Genomic DNA, 22,931 nt, shown 5'->3' with positions numbered 1-22,931 from the left:
TCTTATAAAACAGGGTCTTTTTTGTGCATCTAGTTAAAGTGGTTGTTTTTTTCCCTCAGAAGCTGACCTTCTGGGTCAGTCTATTGAAATGTGATCCTCATTTGCACGTCTTAAAACTGTTTTGTCTTTTTGTTTTGACTCTGTTCACATTAGATATGAAACTGAAACACTGTGATACTAAGAGACAAAAATCCTGGGCCACATCACACCTACTGTACAGGAGTTGACTGGCCATTGAAACGCATACTACCAAGCTCTTGGCGTACGGTTTTTGTGCTGATGTTAATGCCAGAGGAGGTTTGGGACACTATGCACCTCAGCTCTGTAACATTATGTGGTCTCCTACTTTGTGACTGAGATATATCACTTGATCCACCCCATCCATGGCTCGAATTCGGTGACCTCTTTAAAACGACCCATTCTTTCATAAATATTTGTAAAGACAAACCGCATGGCTTGGCATTCACTTTATACACTGTGGAAATGGGCCTGAAAACACCAAGAGGTGTGACCCAATACTTCTCATCATGCCGCGCACATTGGAGAATAGCAAACACTGTGTGGAGTTGTTGAAACACAAACATGTGTGTAAGGTCACTGAAAATGAAACTAGATTCACTTGGCACTCGAGGCACAAAGAGTTGTCTTTTTCAGCTCTTCCGTGGGAGGCAACAGAAGCAACGACAGGCAGCAGCGGTGCACACAGCTGCTGTGAATGCTGCAGTAAGTCGTTCACCGTGGAAGAGGGAGCAAAGCGATAACCGGTGGGAGCTCCTAGTGGGTGCGGGAGACCTTGAGTGAATGGCGTGATGTTTCTATCACTTGACTGCCACGCAGACACACAGAAATGCTGCAATTCTTGCATTTCTGAACCACTACCACTGGATCTGTTCCCCTTCAGATAGAATGCTGTCTCCATACTTAGTGAACGTTACCCCTTAAGCCACAGGAAAACATGCAAAGGCTCAATACAGATCAACTGCAGCCTCCGTACATAAGTATTCACAGGAAGATTTTTTTAAGTCCCCTTTTTTGTATCATTACTTCAGGGTGAGACTTGAAATAGACAAATCAGCATTCAAATTAAAAATGCTTTTACCTATCACTGGAACAGGGGCAGTTTGGGGTTCAGCATCTTATCAAAGTATACTTTGACGTACTGACGGGAGAAACTGGAGCTACCAAACCTTTCTCCATCTGCCATTACTGATGGAACAAATATAAAACACAACAAACACTCCGTGTGCACACAGTCATAGGTTACTTTCTTAAAAATTGCTTTTAATAACTCTTGCAAGGACCTCAAGGGAGGAACTAGTGGTAAGACAGGTTGCATACCAGGTTTACAAGAAATGTGAAAGCATTTTGGGGAGGCAACGCTAGGAATTGTTTTATATTGATTCCTTTCTAGATTGTTTTCAAAATTAAGGGGTTAATCTAAAGCCAGAGGACTCGAAACAGCTTATAAAATAATGGGTAATAATTTTAGCCACAAAGGCTTTGAGGGTCTTTTATTGGCCGGCTTTTACTGTTCAGAAAATTCAAGTTCCCCAGTTTGTAACTCACAATAGGTACACTATTGAGTTCTCTCCAAACCTACTCTGAATTAGCCGTGTTGATATATTTGATTGTTCATTCTATAAGATATGAGAACGTTGCAGACGTTGTATTGCTTATTTTTAAAATCTCAACAATGCTGGCACAAAAGACAAAGAAAGTTTGATTTAATTTTTTTTTAATTTGGGTTTAACAACGCTTAATAATGATTTGAAAGAAATTGAGAAATCAATGTATTTTTTGAAGCTACATCGTAAAAAAAAAACAAAGACAACAACATTAAGATTCTGACTCTTAAGCTATTTATGTTGTTAACAATTTATCAAGTGCGCAGAGCTTCCTTTAGAGTCATACGAACCCTCGATTGGATATTATTGAGGGGTCAAGTATCCAAAATAAAGTGTTCTTGCGGAGAATGATCATGTTTTTTTTTTAACTCGTGTCCTTCATGTACTTTGCTGTCCCTGCAGTTTGCTCTCAGTTCTCCCGCGGGGTGTACGCCATCTTCGGATTCTACGACAAGAAGTCCATGAACACCTTGACCTCGTTCTGCGGCGCTTTGCACACCTCCTTTGTCACACCCAGTTACCCCACCGATAATGAGGTGCAGTTTGTCATCCAGATGCGACCTGCCCTCCGGGGTGCTGTCCTCAGCCTCCTCTCTCACTACAAATGGCAGAAGTTCGTCTACCTCTACGACACCGACCGAGGTAGGTGACAGCGCGAGCCTCGACTCGGGACTTAGAGCCGGAATTACATCACGGAAACATGTTGCAGTGACTCAGAATGGCAGACGAACAGCAGGGTTAGTAAGGGATAGATTTACCCTGTAATGCTTCATGAAAGCCCTGTAAATGCTTGAACTGTTAACACTGCACTATTTTATACAGTGGTTTGGCTGTTATGTAAATGTGAAATAAATTCACCAGCAGCTCATAACACTGGTAATAACTATTATGCTTTAAGAGACGGCATGCTCTATGAGCTATAACCTTTGGATTCTTCAAACAGTTGGCTGCTTGGTGTCAGTTAATCTCCTGTTTAATCTTGTTGTTGATATTGGCTCGTCTTTCATCTGAAATGAGGTATGTCACAGCTGCTACTAAAATGTTTTCTACAGAAATCAGAGTCTCTGCCTGCCTGTGGGGGCTGCTTATTGTTTGTGTCAATGAGGGTTCTCTGTAGTTCCCAGATTGCATTGCCTTGTTGACGCCGTGTATATGACAACCTGTCAATGTAGCCAAGTGTTCATTTCTGGGATTTTTAATGTCAGGTGAGAAAATGAGCTCATTATCTCTCCGTAGAATAATGATCCCCTCCTCCTACAAAAACTTCAATTTATTCAAACACCACCTGGGCAGAGGGGGGAATGGATATGTTCGGGATATGACAGACAAAGCCAAATTATGTCTTCCTCTTTGTGAAGGTGTCAGTAACAGTCACTACATATTCCTCCTGCACTTTTTTTTTATTTGTCTTGTTTATTTGCTCATTATAGAAAGGTCCTGACCCACAGATGTGCTTCAAGCCACCTGTCTTCCCTTCAGCAAGATTTCTGCTTTTCTTTGGTTCTATTTTTTCATGGTCCTGCCTCACGCCCCCACCTCTCTCTCTGTCTTGCTTTGAGGCAGAATATGAAGTGTGCTTTAGCAGAGAGTCTCTGTCTATGGGTCTCCAGGCCTGTAGGGTCTAGAGCTGAGGGCCTTAATCCTCCACACAGCCTGCAGATAATATGTGGTTAATTAGGGTCACTCTGACTAGGACACTCATTGGATCTTCCCTGCGGATGCTAGCAACCCACTCGTCCTTCAGCACAACCAATACTGCCCGTCCCCCATCCTTCTGCTTTTCCGCTTCTGTCTGGCAAGTTAGACCGTCTGGGGCAGAGTGGGATACATAGCGGAGGTGGGCAAAATAGCCTGAGATAAAAAAGAGAAAATAAAAACAGAGGCGGTGTTATAGGACGAGAGTGATAACAAACAGACATATAGACTAAAGAGTGAAAAAGGGCGATAGAGGGCAAAGGAGCGAGGGAAAATAAGGAGGAGGAGGAAACAAAACACCAATTCCGTCCTGCAATTAAGGCAACAGCAGGCGCGTTTGATTTACAGCCTTTTACCTGTGTACAGACAATTCCCAGTGTACAGTACATCCCCGTGCTGAAGCCCCTGCCAAGTCACTTTTACCTCTCTCCTTTCTGCCAGTGGTGTAAGACGATCCCTTATTAGGGGGAGGACATTGGCCCCAGGAGGGGATTAAAGTCGTTTATTGATGCACTCCATCCAGCACTTTGGGGGGCTTTGACACTTGGCTCATCAAGCAGACAGATGTGTCAGAGAACCTCTACCTCTGCTTATCAGGTAGTGCAGCTCCCTTGGCAATATGGACACTGACTGCTGGCTAAACCAAGAGGAGTGACTGAGGAAATGGTCTTCAAGGGTGCATGATTTTTTTACCTCTCTGGAGCAAAAGAGAGCTGACAGACAACTCTCTGCATTTTCAAAGCATGACGGAGCCTCCACCATGTTTTGCAGATTTCTGTAAACTCACGGTTGTAGCTCTCTCCTGACCTGCTCCATACATATTGATGAGGATTTTAACTGAAAACATCAGATTTGGATTCATCAGACCTCTTGCCATGGATGTTCAGTCCAGTTCTTGTGTAATTTGGCAAATGTCAGTCTTTTATCCCTGTTTCCTTCCCTTAGGAATGGTTTATTGACAACCACCCTCCACTGAGACCATTTTTAAGGCTTAGGTGAACATTAGATGGATCCAGTGACAACCTAGATGCATTTCTCAAGTCCTGTGTCAGGTCCTGGATTTCTTTCCTGTTTGTAAAGGATACGACTTGTAGATATTGTTTATCTGGTGTAGATAGTATTTATAGGTCTGGCAGTTCTTCTAAAGATACAAGTTTTCTTTTATGTTTGGACAAAACACAGGTTCATCCCTTGCGTTAGATGCCTCTTTTGTTTGAAGGACTGATAGGTCACAGTTAAAAAAAATCTTTAAAACAAATCTCTGGAAATGGTCGGGTACAAGGCCTAGAGTATCCTGAGAAAAACTCTGAAAGATCTTCAGAAAGTCTGAAGAACTATTGTACTATTGTTCAAGACCCCTTTAAAACAGTACAGGAAAGTCTGGCTCCTTGAAAGCACAATGTAAAGAAACATTGTGCTTTCACAATGTTTCTTTACATTGTAAGTACTTTAATTTCAAAGTTTTTTACTTAACTTTTCAAACTTGAATCTATCTCTCGGTTTCAGGAAACTATTTAAAGTTCTGCTCACGTACTAACCTTGTAGTTCTCATGCTCTGACTTACAGCTGACTCATGTGAGTGGGAGGTATGGTGAGCAGTTAGTCGCTTTTAGCCGACGGCTTGCTGATTATATTGTGACACTATAGGTCAGCATCACATCAATTTATTATTTTTTTTATAATTGCTTATTATTATTATTATTATTATTATTATTATTATTATTATTATTATTATTATTATTATTATTATTATTATTATTAAATGAGCTTAAGATGTCCTCCTTCGGAGGATAGAAGTAGCATGTTCAACACCTTAATCTGTCACAGTGCTCTGGGTCTCTCTTTTTTAATTTTTGTCTGAGGATTGTAATTAATTATTAAAAAGTCTAAATTATGTCCCTGCATGCAGGTGGCTGTGACAGATTTCTGACTTTGAAGTATGCAATCAGCGAAATGAACAAACAAGCAGAAATCACAGCTGACCCTCTGCTCTGCTTCAGGCTCATGTTTGCTACAAAGCACCTGCTTCGATGTATTAGTTTCTTGAGTGCCTTTTTTGCCTTTTAATTTGTGTTTTATAAAAGCATTGATCATTCATAATACTGGAAGCAACTTTGCAATTATTCTCCAAACTCTTCTATTAGGGATGGAAAACACACAGCGCTACAGAGGGGGGGGAAAAAATCACATAGCTGAGTTCCACCAAGAGGTTTTATTCAGTCAATAGAAAAGATTAATTACAGCCACACTATTCATTTGGCTCTGTTATTGGACTGGCAAAAAATGCTTTTAGGCCTCAGTGCAGTGCTTTCAGCCGGAGAGTGATGGTCCATATGCTTCAGGCTCAGATGTATTGGAGGGAAATGGAGGGAAATTTGTACCCTAAATGCCAATATCAGACAGCTGTTTGAAAGCAGACGTTATGATGAAGGAACTGCACTGGAAGCAAATGGAGCCTCCGTAGGCAGTGTTATACCAGCCTAATGAGTGGCTACTCTCCTCTTATCTGAGGTAATATATTGACAGGATACATTATGCGTGTGTGTTAATATGTGTGTGGATGGAACGAGATGAAAGATCCAAACAGCTACTTTGATTCAACCCACTACATTTCATACATGAAAAAAGACTATCCCAGCAACACTTCTTCTCAATATCAATAGTACTCCTGGAGTTTCTTTTTTTCTTCTTCTTTGCTTTCAGCTTGCGTCAGTACATGAATTTCCCCTTAAAAGCTGGAGCTCTATAGGGTGATAGGGTGAAGGTAGATGGATCTTGCCCTTTCTGTTCTGGCGGTCAGGTATGGGCAGATAATTGCCAGTTCTGTGCAGCAGAGACAGATGATTACAGGCTTTATTGTCTCTCCCAGGCACAATCAACCCTGATTCAGCAATCTCACCTCTACTTGATTTATGAGTCTCTGTCTCTCCTTCTTTCCTATTTCACTTCATTCTATACCTCTTCCTTATATGTTTTTAGCTTGCTCTTATGTCCCTTCGTCTTGGAGCTTACCGTTGTTGTCTAGTAGACGCAACCTTTCCTTAAGCACAGCAAAGTAGTCAAGAAATGATGAATGGGAAGAACAAACTGTAAGCAGTCATAAGAAATGGTGCATGTTTGACAAAAGAAAACAAATTGGGATTTTCAGGTTCAGTTAGCTCAGTGTGGATGTCAGAGCTGCCGTGTTCGTAGCACTTTTGAAGTAACTGGCCCTTTAAAAACAAAAGCAGGCATACTTGATGACATTTTGCTGGCTGGAATGAAAATTTTACCTGTCGCTAATGCCTGACATTAGCTTCGTGAGTTGGTTGTTGCTGCTATTTTTGACTTTTTAATTTCAGGGAAACCTTTAGTATTACATGAAACAGCAACAACAGAAATATTTCAAATGTCAACATCTATAAAGACCAGTTGATCAGTCATGAAAAAGCAGCCTTTTGTTCTTTTGAAGTTATAGCCAGTCAACTACTATACATAAAATAAGCAGGTATAATTAGCTAAAATGCTATACTAGGGCTGTGCAATATGACCAAAATCTCATATCCCGATATAAGACATCTATTGTCCGGATAACGATATAAAATCACAAAAATTTTACATTTTCTGAAAATTCTGTGAATCTCGGGCAGCTCGACTTGTGTAAAGTGTTTCCAGCTGAGCGTCATGTAGCTGGAGTCGAGTGTTTTAACCGATGCATGAAACTATACATTTTTAGACATAAGCTGTAAACGGCCTCTGTTTTCTATGTGAGTATTTATTACACGGCGTGCTGCGGGGAAAAGCCTGTTCTAACGTTTGAGTCTAAGGTTTATTTTTTAGCACCTGGCAGCTCTTTTTTGCTTCTCATCCGTAAACACTGCATACTCTTTCACGTGATTCAGTTTATTTTGAAAAGTGTAAACAGGATCTTGAGCTTTATTGTGAAAGGTTTATGTGGAAAATAAACAAGCGGATACGCGATGGTTTTACCGTCGTTGTTGCTAACGACAATGCATAAAAACAGTCGCTTGTCCGTCTGTAGTGTGGTTATATTCAATATAAGAGAATAAGAAATTAATATAGCCACTACAGTGACCATCAAAACGATGAAAAAATATTGCCGTAAACAGTTTATTTTATGACACCACGAAACAAACGATAGCGTAAAATGAAAGATAGACGTTTTTATATCGTCATCCGATATTTATCGTTATATCGAACAGCCCTATGCTATACTGTGTAAAATTATTGAAACACACCTCATTTATATCATATTATGGAAATGTGCAAACAGCCAGCACGTTTTCACTCCCAAAGTGTAACATTTTACACTACTTGACAAATCGTCGGTATATTACGCTTTCGGCCACCCAACGCGTCCCTATATTACGAGTTGGGAAAAATGAGGAAACATGAGAACCGTTTGGAATGAATCTACACATGTACGTTTATTTTATTTAAATCGCTTTGGAAGAAACTATCTAACACGATTAAGGTGGTGGTTGACGTTAGGTATAAGGCTAGGGTTACGGCTGGAATACACGGCTGGAACGTGTGCTACTAGGAGCGTCACTCTATTCGATTTCATCCTTCCCAGATCTAGTAAAATAATTGCTACTTAATAGCCCCTGAACTCCGTTAGCATTCATTTGTATTCACTCCAGGTGTGTCAATACAATTCTGTGAAAATCATCAATGGGATTTTTTAAACGTAACCCCCAAGCCCACAAATAAGGGTCTGTTTAGGGTGGTGTTAGCTGTAACTCTTCTGCCTTTTACAGTGTCTTAGGCTAGTTATCCAGCCATGCTAACAACTGCAGCTTAATCAGGGCAGATAATCCTGTCCTAAAGCTCTGTCTGAAAAGACATGAACACACAAACAGTTAAGATGCACTGTATACCTATAAATCCAAAGCTTGACAGGCCCGTTGTGACCAGTTACTGTTGCAAAGCTGGAACTGATCAGTCTGTATGGGAGAGGAGCTCAGACATCAGGAGGACAGTTGCCTGTTCATTCTTCTTTCATCTCTGCTGTGTCATCCTGCTCTAACACTGTTTAATTCACTGAGCTACCTTTTTGCATTACTTTATTTTGTCAGTCTGGAGAGACAACAGGATAACAAGATAAATAAATAATAATAAAACATTTATGAAAGATGACGTAAATATGACCGAGTCTTCTGAAAGTGTGAAGGCACTTTTTATGTTTGACGTGTGAAGAAAAATTCACACAAGATATTCACTTCCGGCTAGATTTTGTCACAAGAGCTGGAGCCGCCACCTCTTGAAATCTATCATGATGAGACAGAAGATTTTAGCATTTCGTGCAATATCTATCACCACACCAAGGCATTGATGACATGATGAAAAAAATCCCGCTGTCTCTTTCCATCATCTTCTCTACCAATCAATATTCTAAATGTGATACATTTAGATGGAAAATGATCCAACACAGCTGAAGCAGGGAGCGCAGAGCTATTTACTGTTATCATTTAACTGCTGACAGTTGAAACTATAGTGCTCAATGTCACAGCCCCACTACAGTACAAAGAAGTCAAATGTTCTCCGAGCAGAAATCTTCCAGGTGGAAGCTGTATCCCAGCTTTTAGTCTTAAAAATATCCCCAGAGCATGTTTTTGATTTACTCTGCCAATATTTTCAATGACCCCAACTACAGCTGAGTCACTTCAGCAAACTAATCTGGACCAATAAGGTGCGTGCAGAGTATTGATTAGAGCTTGCCGCAGCCACAGTGGGACTGGATTGTTATGAAACATGCAAATGTCTACGAGCTTATTCTGATTGATTATATGGAGACTTTACAGTATTTGAAGCTGAACTGCACACAAGCTGTCCCCAAGACAAATATATTTACTTCCTAAACAAAAGTTACTTGCTCTTTCATTATCACCCAGACAGCTGTCTCCCAGACAACAGTCTGAACCTAAACCTAAAACAAACAAGTCAGTCTGTGATTTCCATAATAGAAGCAATAATTTGTTTCTGTGTGTTTGGAAAGCAAATAACTTGATTTTTTTTAAAATTGTCCTCTGTGGAAAAATGTAACATAATTATGCAAAGATGTAGTTATTTGTTTTATAGTTCACTGTGGTTAGCAGTTTTTGGTTTTCAGCTTGAAACACCAACTCAAAATGACCAAGTAACCAGCAAACTAAAATCCGAGGTACAAAACTGAAAAGGAGAAATCCTACATTTGTGATAATTAATGTTACATTTAAAAACAACAACAACAAATCTCATAAATCTGTGTTCACTGTCAGCTAATTTTCAGGCTATGATTCCAAGCAAAAAGCCACTCACCCGTAGACTATAAAAGATGAAAACTTAAAATAAAGCTAATGTGGGAAATGGCTGCATTCTGTCTAATGGCCAGCAGGGGGGTGACTCCTATGGCTGCAATAAACTAAAGACCAAAATAACCCAACAGCTCACATGATTTATGATCTCAATAAACATTATCCAGAAGAGTTTATGGCCTCCATCGGTCATTTCATGTCTTATTTAATTATGTTAATTTTGTAAATTATGCCCCCATTTAGAGGATAACAGAAGATAAAGCAGGGCATCCTTTACACTGTACTACAGTGTGGTTACCTTGCATTTGACAACTGGCTACTGTATAAACATGCAGTGTCCTGATTTTCTCAGTAAGAGTCATCTGTAGCTCATAATGTCAAAAAACTAATCTCAGGATTCAAGAAGCAGGCTGCAAACAGGTGGGCTAGGCCATGCTGACTATGTCCATTTTGTGTTTACAGGTTGGTTTTGTTTTAAAGAATGATAGTTCTTAGGAGCATGGTGGGTCTGTTATCTCCGTCAGAAGATGGTGACTACATGTGACAAAAAAGACCGACTGGAACAAGAGTGACACTGACAGAGGACACGCTCACAGTGCTGACATGCTACTTGTGTGACGTGCAGAACGTCAGTACAGCACACGTCACATTTGAGCTTTTTAGCTAAGTCACAGGTTCGGTTGTTATTTTTATGCATAAAAGGTTTGGTGCAGTTTAATTTAGCTGAACTGTGTGTAAAAAATATTTGCAAGCACACTAAAATGAGATTAAAAAAATTATCTGTCAGATTCTATTAATCTGCAGGCATCGATCGAAGACCACTTGGCTTTGTATTAAACTTCTATGTCTCCCCACAGACACAGTGAAACAGGCAGAGAAGATAACTCCTGGCCTGGCACAACTGGCTGAGGAATGTGCCAACAAGGCCAGGAGGCTTTTGAATGGGAGGATGACCGCACATAGTTAGCTTCAGCTCTACTTCCTGCCAAGCTACAGAACACAGACAGACAGAAAGACAGATATGTGGATGGGGTGAGCAATCATGCACAGCCGGTTGTACTGTAACCAAAGCGAACCTTGCTCCCTATTCTTCAGCGATCCCTCTAATTGGCTATCCAGAGACAGTTGCCTTTGTTCTCTGAAAGAGTCAAACGATAAATGCCTCCCGCTGCTCTCCTGCAATGTCTTCGATGGCAAACCAAATCAAGCCTGGCCTTTAATTTGATTGAAGTGGTTTGGCATTGTTCTCACTGGTGTAAACAGCATAACAAATTAAGAGATGTGACACGTTAGCAGAAGAGCAAAAGTGTAGTCCAAACTACAGTGATTCAACACAAAAAAACCATGAAATATTATTGCTTATTATTCTGAATATTAAGCAGCAATGATCTGGAAAAAGATTTTTAAAAAAGACAAAGACAAAGAAAACATTCCTTAAGATTAAAAATACTTTTTGCAGCCATCATCTATAGCCCGAATGCAGTGGCTCACTCAGTTTGGCAGCTCCACACATATAAACACATGTTATATGTAGGATTTTTTAGCAATAGTTTGAACTATAGTTCAAAGGTTATCATAAAAACAACCCAAAGGAACAAAACCTCTCTGAAAGACCTGTGATTGGCTAACATCTTCCACCACAAGTCAACCTGAAAAGGAATCCAAGAGATGCCGACGTCTACTTTTCTTTTAGACCACTTAAATTAAACCACGCTGAAAGGTTATTAGGAAATTTTTACCCAGTAACAAAGACTTAGAGCCTCTCTTAGCTTCAAGAAGCTGCTGTTTTATGTACAGCTTTTCAGCTTTTCATATGTGCGGAGAAGCCTAAGCGATATTTTTCATGCAGGATTACACACCATTAGTCGTTTCTCTCCCTTTTCAATTTGTTAAGCAAATTTCACACAAATAACGTCTAGTCAAGTGCAATATTGTCACCCACAACTGTTGATTTATACTCGCCGCTCGCAATGTGAGATAATAAGTGTGAATGCCAGTTCTCTACTGAAACCATGTCTATGTCATGGACCACACTTTACTTCCACAGCTTTCTGGTCTCATCTCAGCCATTATAATAGGACATCAGTTGCACCCAGCTGAGACTTTATGCAGACACACACACATGCACATACACCTCTTGTGCTTTAGTGGCCCTCTCCTTCACGGCGGCTTCATAAAAACTAAATTATGCATGCATCAGAAGAATAAATCAGCTTGGACACACTGACAAGAAAGGGCACATCAGAGAAGCCATAAAATGCACAAGAAAAATAATATTAAAGAAATATGGAGGAAGCTATACAACGCTGGCATTCTTTCTCACGTTTTTATTTTGCGCACATGAAGTGACATCTCAATATACAGATAATCCAACCTGCACCAGGAACCTGCGTGATTCAGTAACCTTTCGATATACTACAAGTCAAGCACCTGTAAAAAATAAAAAGCATCATATGAGAGCCATCGTCTGTCACAATAAGCACACAATAAACCCCGTGCTCTCTCTGTGTCCTCTTAACTGAACCTGGAATAAAGCCATTTTACCACCTACCCATTGCTAGCTTCAGCAGCCATGAAATTACTGCTGGGAGCTTCTTTTTTCATTATAACAAAATGTCCTGGCCTTTGCTTCAAGCAGTCATAGAAGAGGTAGATTGCCTTGATGGTCGGTCTATGTCACACGGCCAATTTGTTTGTTCGAAATGACAAATAAAATGTCATCCTCAAGAGTAAACACAAAAAGTAGAATAATATTTGGACTTATTTTGTAAAAGGCTCTGTCTTCACTCTTTCGGTTTCTGCAGATTAGAAAAAAGCTGCTGGGAGACTTTTGTGATCAGTCTATTGTCATCATTATTGATCATCCCCTCTGAGACGTGCACACACAGCTCTACATGTGTGCACGGATGTCCCGCCCCCCTCTTCGTGTTATAGTACGTGCTAATAATATGTCACAGTATGTGTGAGGGATAGACAAGAAAGACTGACGGAAGGGGGAGGGAGATGGAGACGCTCTGAAAAATCTGTGGGAGGATTTTCAGAGTGGTGAAGCAGCTCTTCTCCCTCCTGCATATATGCACTTCTAACGATACAGACAGCATGCTGCTTCTGTTTGATTTGACATGCGCTGTCTTTCTGATTAGGACAACACTTGGCAGTAAAACTGTTGTGGTTATAGGCCTACTGTAAATACCACATCAAAGCCTTGGCTACACACTTTTGGGCTACTTTGCTTCACGGTGAATGCTACGTCTCTAATGCGTTCTTCTCCTGTGGGCAGGAAGAAGCTGAGGAGCTCTAACACAGCGCGACCTGATTTCACATCACATCACATGTTTCTTTTCTTTTTTTTTTTTAAAAAAAAACAAGTTGATCTGTTTCAAAGCCTAGTTTTTTCTGTTAATTGGCAGTTTTTCTTCTTTTTTTTCAGCTGTTTGCTTTAGAAGTCAATAATACACAACCCTTTTAAACCGCAGCCTATTGTATACAAGTTGTGTGGCTATACCAGATAAGACTAATAGTAGGCCAGGTAAAGCCTTCCACCTAAGCCCAAGATTTTGATCTCCACTGCACAAACACTAGAGCAGGGGTCAGCAACCTTTAAGACCCAAAGAGCCATTTCGACCTGGTTTCCATGCAAAAGAAAACACTGGGAGCCACAAATACTTTTTGACATCTAAAATGAAGATAACACTGTATATATTGTTTTTTAGGTGTGTTGCTTATGAAATCCATGAAGTGCTACAGAGAAAATTACATTTTATTTATGTATTTAACACATTTTGAACTCTTAAAGAAATATAACAAAAGGAAAGACACACAGCTGAACTAAAATGATCCATGTAGCAAACAAAAACTGTTGTGCTGCCACCCTTATATCGCCTTTGTGCTTTTGGAGCCTTGACCTGACTTTTAAAAAATAACTGGGAAAAAAGCACTATGCTGCTAAAAAATGAAAAATAGATATTTGCAAAATTCTGCCTAAATATGTATTTTACCTGGTTAATGTGTGTGGCGGGACGTCGTCTGCAACGCCGCTGCAGAGGAGGCGGACGCACCTGAGCGGCACCCGCAATCACGCCTCGCCGCCTTAACGTCTGTGCCATCTATGCTGTTGTTGGTATGTGTCGGGCTGTGAGCTGAAAAGCTACAGCCAGCTGTGTGCGCACAGCAACCGTGTGTGAAAAGTGGTCAATAAAGAGATGCTGAAAAGCATGTTCATGCAAACATCGTCAGGTCTGCTGTGGTATGTTTACAATGGGACTTCTGCGCCTGAACCTCTGCGCACAGCGTCTGCAAATTGGGGCTGTACGAAGTCACTTTTATCTTTACGCAGGACTGTAAGCTGTCGTCTGTGAGGCGTGAGCGGTGTTTGTTTTTAACAAAGTTCACAGAGGAGAATAGCTGCTGACATAATGTGGATCCGAAGATCCATAATTGGCCTACCTGGGGTTGAAAGTCTTGATAAATGCACGGCGTTTGGCGGCTTCCGCGAGTGTGACACTTATTTTGAGCAATGAAAAAATAATAAAATATAATTTTATTTTTATATGTCAATATCACAATAATCTTCCAATTTAGAACTACAAGTTAAAAAAACTAAGTTAAAAAAAAGAACTAACATAAATAAAGTACACTTCAGCTAAATACTTATAATTTATTTTCCCAAACCACGCAGAGCCGCACTATAAGGACTAAAAAGCCGCAGGTTGCCGACCCCTGCACTAGAGGGATCCTCAGAGCCCCGTGAGCATACTTAGCCCAGAGGCAAAGACTCGCCAGACCTTAAATCTTTTAACTATTTATTCTGGTTTCCTCAAAAGACAATAGAGGGGGGAGGGGGGGGGGGGGGGGACCACACATGGTAATGTATACATAATAAAATATAAATGCAGGAACAGTTAATGAAGAGTGAGATTTTGACAGCTTGAGAATTTTAAACAGATTGTTGCTCTGTTGTTTCACAGCTTTTCAACTTCAACCAAGGCGTCTCATTAATGGCACTCGATGTAGCTGTGCACCCATAAAGAAGTGATACCAAATATAAAAACTGTCCAAAGAAAGTTGTCCTGAAATATATAAGGCTAGTCATGAAAAACAATTGTGTGGCTGTTATGACTTAATTGTAGTTAAATGTATACAGCTAGCTCCATAACACGTTGGACAAAGGCACTATTTGTTCATTCAGTTCTTCCTCTGTACACCACCACTTTGGATTTTAAGAGAAAGAGTTTGCATGAATTGTTTAGGAATTGCAGCCATTTTAAGACATATACATAGCATAAATATAAGGATTGTTTCTTTTATTCCTAGATAAAAATCCATTTGAGGCAGCACCTGCCTGAAGCAACATGCATCATATGACTAACTGGCTGTCAATTGTCCATTTACTTATGAGCCTTTGAAAACGTGGGACCATGTATGAAAATGTGTGTAATTCTCAGAAGTGTCACTGTTCACCAGTGTTGGGGAGTAATGGAATACATGTACCACCGTTACGTATTTAAAATACAAAATATGAGCAACTGTATTCCGTTACAGTTACTGTTTAAAAGGGTGGTATTTAGAATACAGTTACTTTGTTGAAAAGAAGGGATTACACAGAAGTCTTTTCCTGTTTCATATGTTAGGCTATGCCCTCTCTATTTTTGGTAATTCCACGCCAGTGGAAACCCAAACAAAACATGCATTAAGAGACTCAAATGCCTGTCTCAATCTCGCGTCTCATAATGACGTGGAAAAGTACGAGTTGTCACCGAGCAGAAACGGGAGCTGGAAGCATGTAAATATAATAATAACCACTGCAGCCAAAAAGAGAGCCTGACGAGCCCAGTTTTAAGTAAGCTATTAAGACTCGACTGTACACTGTGTTCGTGTTTTCCTCCGAAACAATAAGTTCAGTTGGAGCAGCCTCTCTCTGTGTCTCACTAGAAAAGCGAACCTAGACAACAAAGTAAAGCTAGTTTTCGGCTACGAGCCCGACACGGAACCGGACGTATTAGCCAGAGGTCCCTTTACTACGGTTCGGAGCCGCGGACCTATTTTATACACGCGCGGAATAGTTTTCTATACAAGATCGCTGCAAAAAGTGCAGCCTTACCTAATGTCCGCCCTACTGTTACTCATTTCATATTAAGATTTAAAAATCTAGTTGCTATTGGTATTGCGAGTAGCCTACAGTAATAGTAATCAATCACACAGCAATAGAACATTCATAAATTGTAAAAAGCACGATAATAAATTAAGTAATTAAGTAATCCAAAGTATTCAGAATATATTACTCTCATTGACAAAATACATTTTGGGGCATGTATTCTGTAATCTGTAGTGGAATACATTTTAAAAGTAACCTTCCCAACACTGCTGTTCACATATTTATGGATTATGAGTAAAATGTGGAACTGCTTGCCCCCCAAACACTTTCCTCTAGTGTTAACCACAAATGCAGAACATTTGACACACCTATTTTGTCATTTCTGCCGCAATATTGTGCAACTAAATAAAAAAATTTTTTTAAACCTACAAGACGCTTAATCTAGAAATCTGGAAAAAAGAAAAAATTCACCTGCATGACTTTACCAGCAGAGGTAAATGGTTTAAGCATATTTTTAAAAACGACCTCTGAAAATTCAGTTTTCCCTTGAACTACACACTTATGTAATTATCTAAAACGCATAAAGATGACATCCCAACTGTCTCAAAAGATGTTCAGCGCAACTCAAGTATCAAGCCTACAATTAAGAATCAAAGGCATTATCTTCACCATTTCCATTCAGTTGTTTAAGATGCCCTTTTAGACCATGAACAGTGCTCAGCGGGGCGTTTCAGCTCCCCAGAGACTCTCATTTACCAGAGGATTGACAAGCTACAGGGAAAAGCAGCCACATTTACTGCCTGCTCAGTGGACAACACCTCTTTTTCACATGTGCTCTTTAGATTTATCCTTCAGAAATTGGTTCAGATTGAACTGGTTTTACCCTCCATCTCTCCTTCTTCGCCATTAAGTGGTAGCTTTAGTTGTTTGTGGCCGCTGTTATTTATTGTGTACCACAGTGTGCTTAACGTCGACTCATCTGCTTACATTTCATTATTTGATAAGATCAGTAGAGTTTGACGCAGTATGGATTATTATAATACCAGTGATAATACAGTGTAATGATATGAGGTAATATGAGTGAGTGCTATACTGCAGTTGTGCCTCTGAAGCTCACAGTCAGTCGTGGTTAATGCGGAGGTGTATGGCTTGAGGAATTTGCAATATTTCTCTGAATTGCCTAGTTAGACTGGATCGGCTGTGAGATATGAGAGACGGCTGTGAGTAATAGAGGGGGAGAGAGAGAGATGGAGGCCTGTGACACTCTGCATCGAACCCTAATGAGAGGCAGGGAACCAAAGGAGCTGGGCAATGAGATTAGATGCAACTCAATTCAATTACTGCTGAGCCGCCACGGGTGACGCTTCAAAACTCATCCTGTTAAGATCCGGTTCACAGACGAAGAAGAGGACTGCAGCTCTCACTCAGCCACTGTACGCTACACTGCCACAACATCTCATTCGCAACAGTTCTGATTTATAAGCACACAGGCCGTCTTTAGGCTCCTTCTGGATTTGATAGCAGAGAAATGCAGAAATAATTGAGTTTTCACCCATCGCAGCGGTTCCTGCACTGCATGCTCCACAAACTATACAGTTGTTTCAAGTGTGTGTTTCAGATTAAAGAGCAACTTAACTCCACTTTTTTATATGCGGGGGGGTCTAAAGTCAGACCAGGACGCAAGCCTTCTGCCCTCGAGTTACCCCTCTCCTCTGTCTCTCCAGTACTCATTATACTTCCTTCATCTTAACTCTGATTCCTGTTCACTGTTCGCTGAAATAACTCTTTTGAAGATACACATTGTGACTGACCACACAGAAAGCTGTTATGAGTCACCATAGGTCGCAAAGGCTCCAAAGAGAAAACACACACACACACACACACACACACACACACACACATATATATATATATATATATATATATATTATAATCAGGCCTATACAAATATGAAACATCTCTGAATGACCTCACCTGTATATGGCGCTCAGGGATGTTTCAACACTGACGAATTCAGCCGTGTGTTTTCTCTTTTGCTGCAGTATTCATTTGTCAGAGTTAACATTTATTTTGGCCCGTATCCTGGCAACATATAGTAGAAACACTCGTGCACTTTATCAGTGGAAAAAAAACCACTGCAGCATTACTGGTGGCTAACGTCACCGCCTCGTTCTTTAGGGCGAGGACGCAGAATTGTTGTTCATCAGCCCCAAAGCACAGAGGTTCATTTCCCACATACATACAGAACAAAATATCAGATAACTATATATAAAGAATGAGTTTGCATAAGGGTAGTGATAAAATTTTAAAGATATTTTGATGAAATAAAGTGTTTTATAATCTATCATTTGAGCGCTGATGAAATGGTGGGTTGTGCAGTTCTATAGTATTTAAAAGTTATATAAAATGTTTATGTGCACCAATGTTTTTGTGAAAAGGGCTGTATCTTGAATGTGTAGTTAGAGTCACCACGCTTATAGATGTTGTCCACATTTTATTACGCTGTACGCCGTGTTTGAGTCGCAAGCGGTGCGTGAAAAGTCTCCCTGTCTCGATGGCATGATTAGCCCCGAGGAGCATTTGCAGCAGAAGCCGCTGCATGCCGCTGGATTTGTACTGCAGGGATTTATAGGTGGTGATAAGGAAGCCTTGTTGTTGTCGTCCATAATTTATGTAGTTGACTGTATTACATTTTCAGATGCAACACAGATGTGGGGTTCCTGTTGGTGGAAAAAAAAAGGAAGGTGTATAGAATTTATGGATTTTCTCCATGTTGGAAATAAATATTAGTAACAAAAGCATTTATGAGGGTCTCCAGTGCTCTTTAGGAAGATTAATTTACTGATTGGCTGAATCTGGAGATGGACTCTGGTCCAAGAAAGGTAAGTGGCTGATGTAATCTTGGAAGAGCTGCATGAAGTACCAAAGACATTTATTATATTTACTTGCTGGTGGAGATGAAGAAGGAACTATCAGTCTTCTCAGGGCTGTCAGATTAAGTTGCGCTCAAAGGATACTGTTCGGTTTTTTGATAGTCCCAATCAGAATGCATGCAAACTTTTATGCTGACTTTTGAGAAAACAGCAGCAAAAAGCAGGCCTAATCCTTTTTTGGACAGACTATTTACCACCACTAGATTCCATCTCTTAATTTCCATACAAATGTAAAACTAGGCAGGCATGGAATCTTCTGTGAATCTTAAATGAATCCAATTGTTCCCACACAGTCCAGGGTTTGCCAGAGGCAGAGGGGGAGACAAAATGCTGCACAAATCAGCAATTTCAAAATAAAAGAACTATTTGATTGTAATCTGATTGACAGTATATCCCTCCTCCACATAAAAGCATAATTCATGTTTTTCACTTCCCACTTCATCTCGAAAGTGAAAATAGGATTTTTTTTGTTTGTTTCATTTTCTGGACAGCACACTGTAGATCCTTGCATATGTAAAGCCCAAATTTCCAAATCATTCCCGCTGTGAGAATTTAGTTTTTCTAACATTTAAAATTATTCTGAGACATACTATTGTGCCTTTCAAGGAGCACGGGAATCACAGATTACACTACCCTAAACAAATACATACACGCAGCCCTGAAACAATGAGCACCCTATCATTTTAACCCACATGCATGGCATGTCGTACACCCAATGTGATTAGCGTGTGGTAAATGATACACTGGCATTTTTACCTTTACCAGCCTTCTCAACAGTTCCCAAACCAACAGAGACCATTTTGACCCAGTTAATCTGCGTGACATCTCTTAATGTGAGAAGCTTTTTATTGCCGGGAAGACTGCCATGCTATCCAGCTGGCTTGTGGTTGGTGAGGTTGTGAGCATATGCCTCAGGAAAATGAATAATGCATCCATGTTATTCAAACCTTCACTCTGTAACTTGTGCTTTAGGTAAAGGAGATCTGAGGACGTTTAGCACATGAGTGCTCTGCTCCACTCTTGTAAAAATGATGATAGTTTAGAAAATTACATCTATATCCATATTGTTTTTAACTCACTACAGTGTAAAGTTTTTGACCTTTAATTCTGGTAAGACCTGTTAGCTAGACTCACTCTTTACATACAGTAGTATGTAAACTGTGTTTTGCTACAGGTTACATTCATAAGCTATGAGCTGAATCCTTAGAGCCCTTTCACCTGATAACCAGGTTGCCACATAACCTTGAGATCTGGCAGCTTAATGTCTCTAGGCAGTATGCCACCGCTCCTATGGACAGATGACACAGTGTGTGTCGGTCTCCACTACTTGCTGTACTGCTTGCCAAAAGGTCGTCTGGTGGAGATGTGGCTGTGTGCTAAAGCAATGTTGGCACACCAGGAGCACAGACACACATGGTACAGTAGTCTCAAAGTACGTGGAAATCCAAAAAATAACAACAACAAAAAAAAAGAGAGCTACTTGACCAAATGAAAAAGAAAAGACATGCAGAAGACAAATGCAGTGAATCACAAAGAGGCTTCCTTGTTAGAGCTGCTGTTGTTGCTTCTTTGGTCTCTGTGCAGGCTTTGTTGGCTGTCTGCAGCCGGTTCACAGAGATAAAGTTGTACAGAAAAATAGCTCAAAATAAGTAACAAAGGTAAAGTAAAAAAATAAATAAATAAAAGTAAAATGTTTACTTTTCCCACTTATTTCATATTATGTCAGACAATTTCCATAACAGCCTCCACAGACAGGTTTTAATGGTTACAAAGTCTGCTCGGTTTTTTTAAAGGAGAAAACCGCTCTGGCAGTCGGTCACCAGATTGAAGTTAAACATTGTTATTGACTTCTTAATAATGTTGTCTGTAATTTCTTCCAGACTTCATATTAAAATGCCATATCAAAATTGAATCTGTTTGTTTGCCTTTCATTTCCATATTGATGTAAAATTATGTTTAGCAGGCAAAAGTATCAGGTGTCTGAATGAAGTGGCCCATGCACTAAACCTGCCAAAGTTTGGCTAAAAGAAGCTAACTATAAAAAATATATTGTTGGCATGCTCTTGGTTTGAATTTAGCAAGCTTTGAATGTTTTTAGTTGGATGTTGGGTGTGTCTGTCATTTCCTTATTTAACAATATCGTAGCATGGGTTTAGTGTTAATGTTTGTTGCTAATTTAGTAAATGTGAAGGTTAGCAGGTTAGAATGCTTCTCGACTTGCCACAACTGCTGTAAGCATATTGTACCAAACATAAGGTACTGTAGGTATTCAATTCGAATCAATCCAATAAGGTTTAAATGTTTACAGTGTCAAATGCAAAACTTAAGCCAAAAAGTAAACACTAAACCTAATTATAAAGAGAAGCTAAATGGACTGTTAGCTAGCTGTGAGACAGTCAGCTAAATCTGGGATTGTTATTGATGATGCAAAAAGCCTCGGTAATTCTGACCATAAATTATATCAATGAAGTTATTCTTTGTAATGGTGGGAATGCTTATGCCCATACAGTTATGTTGTTTGTCTTTGTGTGCAGAAGCTAATGTGAAAGTTAGCAGGTTAGCATACTTCTCGACCTGCTATAACTCCTGTAAGCATGCTGTACCAGACATAAGGTACTGTAGGCATTGAGTTCAAATCAATTCAATAATGTTTTAATGTTTATAGCACCAAAAACAAAACTTAAGCCAACAAAATAAACACTAACTAATTATAAAAAGAAGCAACATGGGCTGTTAGCTAGCTGTGATAGTCAGTTAAATCTGGGATTGTTATTGATGATACAAGAAGCCTCGGTAATTCTGACCATAAATTATATTAATGAACTTATTCTTTGTAATGTGAGAATGCTGATGTGCATACAGTTATGTTGTTTGTCTTTGTGTACAAAAGCTAAAGTTTGGGATATGTCCAAAGGATTAACCATATTGAGAATAAGGGTCCAAGCACTGTAAAGAACCTTGCTGGCTTTAGGACCGACAGGAATTCATTTAGTGGTCTGGGTTCATATTCCTCTTCTGTTCTTAGCATAGGCACATGATTCCCTTGGATTATTTAACATTTCCCATCCATCTTTTTTTTCATCCTTGTCTCTGCTTTGGAGCCTGGCTCCGCTGACTTTTTGCCCCCAACATCGCTGTGATGATGTTGCACAGAAACAAAATCTATATTTGTCTACATGTTTGCCAGGGCATGCTGTTGCTGAAAGATTATTTTTTCTCCTTGTTTCCCTTTCTGTATCAGCTACGCACATGACAGATCATGTGAATATTATAAAAAAATTTGAAAAATAAGCTTATTGCACATGTTATGACTGCATTCTGCTTGGCCTAATGATGTTTGATTTTCACAATCTTCATCACGTTCATGCCCATTTGTTATACACTGGAGACGATTTAAGCCATTTTTATTTCAGCTTGTCCTACATGCAATCTATCCCTCCAGAAATATGGTTACATTATTCATTGTGTGGTATGTGATTTGACCATAGTGTTTCTGAGCACTCTGTTAAATGAAAATATTTCATGTGTGAATTAATCATTAGAAGGGCTCATTTTCCATTCTTCTAGTATTATAATGATCACTTGCTACCACTGGTTTGGATAAATCTTTCATTGTCTTTATCTTAAAATGAGTTGGCAGGATCCTCCAAGGAGACACAGGCTGCAATGTGTTTCACCGCACTGTCAAAGTTAACATGTGGCTGAGCTAAATGCCATAATTTAATTGATGCCAAGTGCAATAACATCACCCACTGATCTTTTAATAATATGGAGATACGATTCCTGTCCTTTCACTTCATTATGATACTGCCTTGTCAATATGCAAATGTGAATTAAACACACATACACACAGGCACACAAAGTCTAGACTCTAGAAAATATTTTAGTGGGCTTGCAGACTTTGTAATGCTATTTTAGATTGTAATGAGATGGCCTTTAACCTCTGGATTCAAGCAAAAACCTCTCCAGAATAAATTAGAAGCCACTCGGCTCTGCATAACTCTTGATGTGTGCTGGTCGATTTTTTTGTTTAATCCTCTGAGTTACGTGCTCTCACTCTCTCTCTCCCTGTAGGTTTCTCCATACTGCAGGCCATCATGGAGGCAGCAGTCGCTAACAACTGGCAGGTGACCGCTCGCTCTGTTAGCAGCACAACGGACGCAGCCGAGTTCAAGCGCATCATTGAGGAGATGGACAGGAGGCAGGAGAAGCGCTATGTGATTGACTGCGAGGTGGATAGGATCAACACTATATTAGAGCAGGTGAGCCTCTGAGCCTCAGTGTATAG

General features: G+C 39.9%; 1 protein-coding gene across 5 annotated transcripts in view; it reads left to right on the top strand.

Annotated features, from left to right (window-relative positions):
- Positions 1-22,931, top strand: part of LOC113035105 (glutamate receptor 3-like) — a 96,899-nt gene that overhangs the window by 23,007 nt on the left and 50,961 nt on the right. For all 5 annotated transcript variants that reach the window (XM_026190416.1, XM_026190409.1, XM_026190432.1 and 2 more), the window contains exons 3-4: positions 2,028-2,267; positions 22,718-22,905. In XM_026190416.1, coding sequence (XP_026046201.1) covers positions 2,028-2,267; positions 22,718-22,905 — 428 coding nt within the window. The remainder of the gene's footprint in view (positions 1-2,027; positions 2,268-22,717; positions 22,906-22,931) is intronic.

Source organism: Astatotilapia calliptera, chromosome 2 (genome assembly GCF_900246225.1).
Source record: "Astatotilapia calliptera chromosome 2, fAstCal1.2, whole genome shotgun sequence".
NCBI classification, from domain to species: Eukaryota; Metazoa; Chordata; class Actinopteri; order Cichliformes; family Cichlidae; genus Astatotilapia; species Astatotilapia calliptera.
This window is presented reverse-complemented; position numbering and strand designations above follow the sequence as displayed.